Source organism: Morone saxatilis, unplaced genomic scaffold, assembly GCF_004916995.1.
Source record: "Morone saxatilis isolate NCDOM2014 unplaced genomic scaffold, NCSU_SB_2.0 Contig9, whole genome shotgun sequence".
NCBI lineage: Eukaryota > Metazoa > Chordata > Actinopteri > Moronidae > Morone > Morone saxatilis.
Window position 1 is genome coordinate 8,020,082 of NW_023340268.1, and position 9,376 is coordinate 8,029,457.

The 9,376-nt window shown below is 43.8% G+C and overlaps 1 protein-coding gene across 2 annotated transcripts in view; it reads right to left on the minus strand.

Annotated features, from left to right (window-relative positions):
- rprd2a (regulation of nuclear pre-mRNA domain containing 2a) overlaps positions 1–9,376 on the minus strand; it is a gene marked incomplete at its 5' end in the record, with an annotated part of 16,584 nt that overhangs the window by 3,203 nt on the left and 4,005 nt on the right. Inside the window, 9 exon segments of one of the 2 annotated variants that reach the window (XR_004797497.1) lie at positions 2,122–4,193; positions 4,320–4,502; positions 4,656–4,856; positions 5,923–6,265; positions 7,228–7,403; positions 7,511–7,637; positions 7,775–7,827; positions 8,036–8,187; positions 8,437–8,566. Coding sequence is in view for 1 of the 2 variants with exons in the window: in XM_035681229.1 (XP_035537122.1) it covers positions 2,467–4,193; positions 4,320–4,502; positions 4,656–4,856; positions 5,923–6,265; positions 7,228–7,403; positions 7,511–7,637; positions 7,775–7,827; positions 8,036–8,187; positions 8,437–8,566 (3,092 nt within the window). 2 annotated transcript variants of the gene reach the window in all.

Consider the following 9,376-nt stretch of genomic DNA (forward strand, 5'->3'; position numbering starts at 1 on the left):
ATCTAAGTATCTATCTATCTAAGTATCTATCTATCTGAGAATGAAGGGCCATGGTCAGACAGGTAACCAAGAACCCAATGGTCACCATAAGTGAGCTCCAGAGTTCCTTAGTGGAGATTGGTGAACCTTACAGGAGGCCAACCATCAGTGCAGCAGTCCACCGATCAGACCTTTACGCTAGAGTGGCCAGATGGAAGCCACTCCTCAGTAAAAGGAAGGACAGTCTGCTGGGGGGTTGCCAAAAGACACCTGAACGACTCTCAGACCATGAGAAGCAAAAACATTTGCTCTGATGAAATTAAGATTGAACTACTTGGCCGCAATTCCCAAAGACGTGTGTGGGAGAAACCAGACACTGAGCATCACCTCACTAATAACTATCCATACAGTCAAACATGGTGGCGGCAGCATCATGATAGGGGGAAGTTTCTCTGCAACGGGGACCGGAAAGATGGAAGCAGAACAATATAGAGCAATCCTGAGTGAAAACCTCCAGAGTGCTAAACAACACAGGCTGGTACAAAGGTTTACAACGACCCGAAGTATACTGCCAAGAAAACACAGGAGTGGCTTCAGGAAAGTGAGAAGTCGTGGAGTTTAAGTCCTGGAGTGGCCCAGGCAGGGTTGGGACCTGAAGTTAATAGAGTTCTGGAGAACTCTGAAAACGGCTGTGCACCTCCCATCCAATCTGGCCGAGCTTGAACAATTCTGCTAAGAAGGGTGGGAGAACAAGAGTGAGCCAAGAAGACTTTCACTGGTGCCAAAGGTGATTTAACGAAGTACTAAGTGAAGAGTCTAAATATTTGTGAATGGAATATTTGTCCTTTATTTTTAATAAATCGACAAATGTATCCAAAAACACGCTTTTGCTTTGTCACTGTGGAATAGTGTGTGTAGATTGATGAGAAAGAAATGTATTCAACACATTTTACGTTGAGTCTAAAACATAAAACATGGAAAATGTTAAAATGTTCCTGATGCATTGAACCTAAATAACACATTTTAATTAATTAATTTAAATACAGTAAATGTACCTACGTTAGAGGACTATTTCTACTCCTGCTTTTACCTTTCTGAAATAACGTGGCATAGTAACAACGATCTCTTTTAGACCAGAAAACTGAAACTTGGGTGGATTAAACCCTTCCTTTCGAATTTTCTACAAAAATCCTTTTGAGTATTAAGATAGTGATTAAATACTGACCTCAAATAGCAAAGCTCAATTCTACAAAATGCTTCAAACTGTTTGATGCAACCTGTAATCATTTGAATAGACTTCAAAGAGAGAGGTGTGCTAATTTATCTGGTGATGGACGAAGAAAGATAACGCTTTAGTTTAGGCATGTAGAGATGATGACTAATAATTTAGGGCAGAGGTGAAACAGTCCAGAAAGATCAGAGGAAAGAAAAAAAAACAACACCATTTTTCAAACTCAGATTTTTATTAGTCAGTACAAGTAAAAACGAAACTGAAGTCGAGTATCTTCATCCCCTCCAAAAATGCACTTCTTCTGCGTCAGTGTTGGAGGCTGAAAAAAGTAACTCACACGTCTTTTCTCCCTCTGAATTGACTTGTGCCGCTCTACTGCAGGGAACATAACGATGACGTAAAAACTATCGCCGAAAGGGATCTTACGCAGTGAAAGAAAGCAGCGCTTCACAAATATAACACTCGGTGTTTGGAACAATGACAAAATTATTCTCCCCCCCCCAAAAATATGCGAATGTGTATTTTTTTGAAGGAACATAAATTCTATAAACATACACTCATGTTTTTCATTCCCAAAGTGAAATTTAAATTGATGTTTTAGCAAAAGTTACTGCGATACTGCTGATACGGAAGAGAAGCAGTCAAAACTGCTCACGGAAAAACTAAAAAACACAGCAGAAACATTGCATCAGCTACATTCGGGGGTGTTTGTTTTTTTTTTTACTCTCTTAGCAAAAAAATAACTATCTTCAGAGTCAACTTCTGTGACTGGTTGATTTACACTTGACTGCATGCACACACACATACCATGCACACACTCTGACCTTTATCGAACTCACGCTAAATTACATATTTAATGCAATGCTTCATACTGGAGCAAATAACACAAAAAGTGAATTATATATATCCACCTCTTATTTTCTTTAATCTTCTGTCTTCAGTCTTCAGCTCGGCCTCTGATGTCTTTTACATCTCCTGGTGTTGTCTCTTGCCCTCCTCGTCCTTTATTCTCCGCCATCCACATTGTTCTTCTGGTGGCTGCTGAATTAACTCTTCCTCAGTTTAACCTCGTCTCCCGATGCCACGCCGCAGTATCTGCAGTATTTGTCCCCACCCACGTTTACCATTTCAGATTTTCATGGCAGGGTGAGGACCTCCACACTGAGACCACGAAGTTACTGAACAGTCTTAAAACTCCTGCCCCCCTTTGCCTCCATGATCCACAGTGATTTAAAGAGCTCAAAGCTACATGTCCGTCAGTACCGTGGGGGTAGAAAAGGTCTTTTTGGGGCAAACATTGGTCCAGCATTCCCCCCTCCTCCTCTTGGACCTGGACGTTTTCCTCGTAACCTTGGATCCGGGCCGTGGAACCGAGGAAATGGTGCACGTGGGGGTCCTCTGGGGTGCGGGTGGTGGGCTGGGTGGGGAGGCCGGTTTGGAGGCCGTAGACCAGGATGACGGATTTCAAGATGAGGAGGTGGTGGCGGCCTCCGTGGAGCGTAGTGTGGAGGCGGGGGGCTGTGCCGTTGGTAGTCGTGGGCAAAGTAAAGGTCCTCTGAGGGGGAGAGGGGGGGAGTGAGGCGCCCCCGAACTCTGGGGTAGTGGTGTGGAGGGCTGCCTGGCCTGTAATAAGGCTCATCCGGGTGCTGGTAAGGGTCGTCTTGAAAGAAGTGGGCGTCGCGATGGCGCAGCTCGTTGTGGTAACGCTCTTGGTCCTCCTGGTAACGCAGGTCATCTGGGTGAGGGTGCAAATCCTCCGGGTGAGGAGGGTGAGGAGGGTGATGTTGGTCGATGTCGTATCGCGGATCGTCTGGGTGAAACATGGATTTGTGTTGATGGTCGTGGACCACCATCCCACTAATGACGCTGTCAGCTCTGGGCCCAGTCCCCTCCCCTTTGCCTGCGCGAGGCGTTGGCTGCTGCTCTTGAGGAATCATTGCACCACTGGAGGAGGGGACGTCAAAGCCGTGAGGAGGGGGAGGGAACTTTGGGACCGGAGGGAGGGCGTTTGTGAAGTAACCGGTGGCCCCCTGCTGGGAGCCAAAGTCTCGAGGTTGCTGACTTTGCTCCGCTCGGTATGGATACAGCCCAGTGTTGTTTTCTCCGGCCCCTCCGGGCGCGGTCACATTGTAGCCTCTGGGTGGCTGAGAGTTCCCCTCTGGGTAAATGTCACCATACCAACCTCTTTCACTGAAGCCTTCAACTGTCTGTGTGCTACTGGCACTGCCCGGGGCTCGTTCTCCAGGCACTGGGCCTCCTGCTTGTGCAGAGATCTGCTGGTAATGTGCAACAGGTGCAGTAATCCCGTGCTCCGACATCTCGTGTTTTCCGTATGGGTACATCTGGTAGGCCTGCCCGTTCTGAGCCGCACCTGGCTGCAGGTGAACTTGTTGTTGGGGATTGTTGAGGCTCTGCTGACTGTTCTGGTATGGAATAGGAGCCGTTTTAAAAGTTTGTCCAATAGACGACTGATTTGTGTTGGATGTGAACGGAGCCACAGCAGGCTTGTCCATGATCTCATCTTGAGTCGGGGTGCCTCCACCCTCGTCCCGCACTGGAGTCCCATCCTGGGTGTCTGCCCCAGTTACTGGGCTGAGGTTGTCTCCAACCTGCACTGGGTTTGCGGTGAAACCCAGGTCAAATGCACTGAAAGCAGAGTTCCCCTGCAGGAAGTTGTGGATTTTAGACTCTAAACTCTTAGAAGACATGGACGCTTCAGGCTCTGTTGTCAAATCCATGTCTCTATGGAGAGCCTGGACCAAGGCAGAGGCTGGGTTAGAAGTCTGAGGGGGGGCTTGGGAGCTTGTGCTCTGCCTTACAGTGGAGCTGGGTGAAGAAGGCACCGGTGCAACAGAGGAGACAGACGGGCTCTGAGAGGGCACCGCTGAGGCAGATGTGGATGAGGGAGTGGGAGGAATCTTGCCTGTACTGGAGGAGTCTGAGGAGACATTTGCAGCTGGGCTGCTCAGAAGAGAAGTGACGCCTAAGTGAAGAAAGGAAGAACACAGAAATATATTTTAATAAAAATTGCTGCTTTTAATGTACGACATAAAACAGATACATGACGTACAATACAGTCTTTGTTTTGCAAAGGGTTTCTCATTCTCACCCTCACGGCTGCCTTGGCCCTGGACTTTGGAGAGAGCACCAAGGAGGTCTGCAGGACTCACGTCCACCTTGGAGAGGAGGTTTACCAGTGAACTGGCATCCTGAGGGGCCACTAAGGCAGCAGGTGTGGTCTTCAACGAAGAGCCAGCAGGGGCAGCTGCAGGAGGACTCTCCACTGACGGTACTGTCACACAGAGACTTTAATTGTAAATTACTTGAACAACAAAAGATTTTAGCATATTATTACAGGAAGCTACTGCAGCTTAAACCACGTTTATAATCCAGAAAGAAAAACATTTTGTTGATTTTAGTTGTTGGAGCAGCTCCCAGCACTCACCTGTGTTCTTCATGACTGAGCTTAAACTGTTGAGGATGGAGCCAATTTTACCGAGATCAACACTTTCCACGACAGCTGCAGGAGCTGCGACAGGGGGCGTGGCCTGTGCGACGGGCTGCTCTCTTGACACTGATGGCTCCGTTTTTGCAGGAACTGGAGTGGACACCGCTGGTTGTGTGGGGCATTCAATGTTTTCCTCAACTGATGGGAGGATATGGAAGTGAGAGAGAGTTTGAATGCTATCAGATATGCACTCTGTGTAATGAAACCAGAGAACAATAGTTGTTTTATATGTCTCAATAAGCTACACAATTAAATTTAGCATTGTTTTTCTGCAAGAAATCACTGCCAGTAAATGAATGGAGGGGAATACGCTGCCAAAAACACTGAGAGTGAAAAACAAAATCAAAACACAGAGGTTAACCATCGAATAAATTTTTTTGCTTTTCTTTAAACAACCATTAAAAAACAAGCTAAAATACTGATTATAATAACAATCTTATACTATAAGATATTAATCCTGATGTTGAAATAACGGAGGGCGACAACTAATCATTTTTACCTCACTTTTAATCATTTTCTCAATCAAATGTTAAACATTACAAAAAACTGCAGATTTCGGCTCTATACTTTCACCACATGCTCGTCTCAAAGATCAAGCTAAACAAGTCTAAAGTACACACGGCTCGTTAAATCATCTAGAGCATCGGAAGCAAAATGAAACATTTTCTTGGTAAATCATATACAAGAAATAGTATACCAATACAAATCCTCTTTACATATGCGTAATACACAAATCCAAGTACAAGTACATACTAGTCATATTTTATCCCCTCACTGCTACGAGTGGTAGTTAATACAGATAATATAAGGCAAGCTGCAGCCTTTAAAGAATACACTGCACGTGAAAACCCCAGTAAAACGGGAGATATATGTTTATCTTTAGTGGTAAAACTGTGTCTAATTTTAATTTGATGGCTCTACGGGTGGGGAAAAGTGTTCCAGTGAAATTGGCTGGAGCACAGATTGGAAGAAATGCTTGGATGGTTTTTGTTGACATATGAAAGCTGCGATAGGAGTTTTGTGTGATTTTCTTCATGAGTGAGCAACGTCATTTGCCTATTTTCGTTGGCGCTTCATTATTTCAACACATTTTCTGCATAATAAAACAGTGGGAGACATTACAAACACGTATAAATACATAAACATTGCATTTAAAAAGCCCTCGCTGTGCAGTCGGTCACTGAGTCACCACCCTGCTCCTTACCTATAATGCCACCACTGTCCATTTCTTCATCAGAGAGCTCCATATCTTCCACTTCACGGTTGTCATTCTCCCCCAGTGTCTCTGTGTGTTTGGGGGATCCCCCCGGTGAGGACAGAGGGCTCGGGGCCGGCGGCTCTGCCTCGTCATCCATAGCAGAGCCATCGAGATCTGGATCGGGGTGGGCCAGTTCCAGCCCACGAAAAGGGGACTCTGAGCCCGTTGGAGACGGTGCGTCTGCGGAGGGGGAGGGGATGGGTGAATCGTCCAGGTCTGGTAAGGTGGCTTTCAGGGTGTCCAGTTTACGCTTGAGGTGGGACACTCGGTTAGCAAACGTCTGATAGGCCTTGAGGGGAGAGGTGATGGAGTATCAGTACATGAAGAATAAAAGCCAGCTAATAATTCGACCCTCAACACCTCGGGTCATTCCAGATGCATTTCTCGGACTGTGTACTTATGTTTGTCATTTCACAGTTTATAAAGAAGTTTAATATATTTAAAGCTCGCTCAATTAATCGAAATTTGCGATTCATGATTACGATTTGTGGGCCAATACGATTCTCAAAACTAAATAAAATCGGGGAAACGATTCTTTTCATTTTCTGTTGTGCACGTTGGTTACAGTCCTGTGTATTTCCCCCACCAGGTGCACTGGCACACGAGTCATGCGCTACGGTATACTCGCGCGTTCCCGACTGTCGCGCGACAATGTGAAGTCCACGGAAGCGCCGTACACTATTTAATCTGTCCGCTGGTGGTCACGAACTTCGCTGCGGTCTTCTCCTGTCACGTTGGTTTTCCGTTTGAACAGCCGTACGAGGAGACTTACAAATGTGTTACGGGGAAAGGAAAGTGTAACTGAGTGTTTTTGACAAATGTCCAATAAATGCAGCATGTTTCTGAAGTTTAAAAAAATAATCGTTTGAATAATCGTGATTTTTAATTTTGACCCAAATAATCGTGATTCAGATTTTTTCCATAATCGAGCAGCCCTACTGTATGTATAGTGCTTTTATGCACAAGCATCTGATCTTAAATTGAATACTGCCATCAGAAGGATGTATTTTGAACACACAGGCCAACATGAATCACTGCCACGAGGTGGTTCTCTGTATGTTGAGGGCAAGTAGAGTAATTAACAAACAAGAGCCTGAACAAAAAACACATTTTACTTGTCTAGCATTGTAAACAAAATTATAGTTGGTAAATTGTGATTTGAGTGCTGTGAGGAAGTGATGCTGTATTTCTATTGGAGCTGTAAAACCTACAGATAACCTCTTATAACTAAATAACACACACGTCACTCACATTAGCAACAATCTTGACCTCCTTATACTGCGTCTCGTAGAAGATATCTGCGTTCCTGAGGGCCTCCATGACAGGAGGCCCTGTTTTGCTTTGTTTTTCCAGGAACTTGACGAACTCCTGTAGTTGGGCACTGCCTTCCTCAAAATCCTTGGAAAACTTCTTTCCCCCGGCCTTATCTGTAATAATCGAGCACATAAAGATGAAAACCACTGAGGATCCTGGAGCTAGCACCCACTGGTGTGCTGCAGTAAGACAGATGGTAGAAGGCAACTGAAGCAGGCACCTTTGAGCTTCTTGAGAGCCGCAGTACTGCAGATGTCAACCCTCATAGCTGCCAGCTGTTTTTCTCTCAGGTCAATCTCCTCCACTGATTTCTTGTACTTGGACAGTTCATCTATTAGTGCCTGGGGCTACAGCAGAGAGAGCAGTCAGTCACAGTGTCACACCAACACAATGTTTGAGTAAAGGAGAAATATAGGACAACTACGAGCCTAATTTGTAAATAAAACCAATAATAATAATAATAATAAATAAATGTCTTGCTTACCACAAACTCAGCAACAACCTTGGACCGTAGATCTGCATTACACTCAACTGGAGCTTTAAGAAAATAAGAATAAACATTAGAGATCGTATCAAACAGAAGAGCATTAAATAAAAATGTCAGACATTTAAAAACAGGGTTACATAAGAATGAATCTACAGTAGTGATTAGAGTTTCTCCGATACCAGCACATGAACTTTGCTCGAAGTTATTCAATGTTTAAATAAAACTAAAGAGAGAAGGAAAATAAGCCAACACACTTACTTTTTTGCTCCACGGGTGTCTCAGGAGGGGATTCCTCTTTGACTAAGCTACTCCTGAGCTCAGTAATGAGCGTTCCTGAATACACACCCCTGTCCTCCCAGATGGACAGTATCCTCTCCACTGATTTAATTACCTTAGGATCACCTTCAAAGCTGGAGAAAGGAGAGGCGGACGACAGAATAAGAACAAAGGGAGCCCAGAGATTTATGTTTTTTTTTTTTTGTTGTAATGACATTTGCTTATTTATGTGGGAGGAATTTCCTTTAATGAATAAAACACAGGCGAGGACGGAGGGAACACAAACGGCAGACGACGAAAGGATGAGGTTAAAAAGGACAAGAGGAAAGATAAACAACAAACATCAATACACTCTACATTATGCGATCGAATTAACTACTTACTTGACCAACAAGAAGGCCTCCCGAAGCACCTCAGCGAACGCCGTACGGTAAACGATGGCGTTTTTCTTTTTACAGTTCTGAATGACGTCGTTGGCCAGGTAAAGAAGGTTGAGCCTGTGAGCGGCGTCAGCTGTCAGAGGAAACACACACAGTAAGATCAGAGACATATTCTGAGAGGAGGAGATATTATTATACGGGGATCAGTGGTGCTGCAATGTGTGGATTATTTTTTATTAATGATTGGTTGTAAAATGTCAATCGCTTATTACCAGGACATAAAAACAGACGACTAATTAATCCGACCAACAGCCGAAACACAAACGCGTATTCATTCTGTAATTACGTTAAACGAGAAACACAAAGGAATGTTTTTATTTGAGCTGTGAATCTAAAAAGCTTTTGTTGGTTTTACTTAATAAATCCCAACAACGACTGATTAACCGCTCTGATCAATTTATATAAATATATGACGACCATTCATGAATTATTACAAGTTAATTTATTAGCAATCCAAACTGAGCAGAAGGCCGAGACAACAGACATAAACCTTTTTAATATTTCAGATCACGTCGCTCTTCCTATGGTGACGTATTATAAACAATGCACCTGAGCTGTGAGGACTTGAAGGGTGTTATTTTTGGATTGTGTTATCGTTTTGTTTCTGTTTACAGTTTGAAATAAAAGAAAACAGATCTTTAATAAAACTACTGATTATCTTGTTTAAAATGAGAAACATTTGTATCGGGTTTTGAAGTCTTTTAACTGGAACAAAGAGGTGAAAATAAACTGCTTTCAATAAATCAACAAACTCCAATTACATGTTAAATCCTCCAGCTGATAGAAAATAATTTAATTTAACTGCTAATTTCTTCTTAACGTCATTTATCGACTGTTTAACGACACAATGCCACATACAGTCCTATATATTGATCTTTATTTA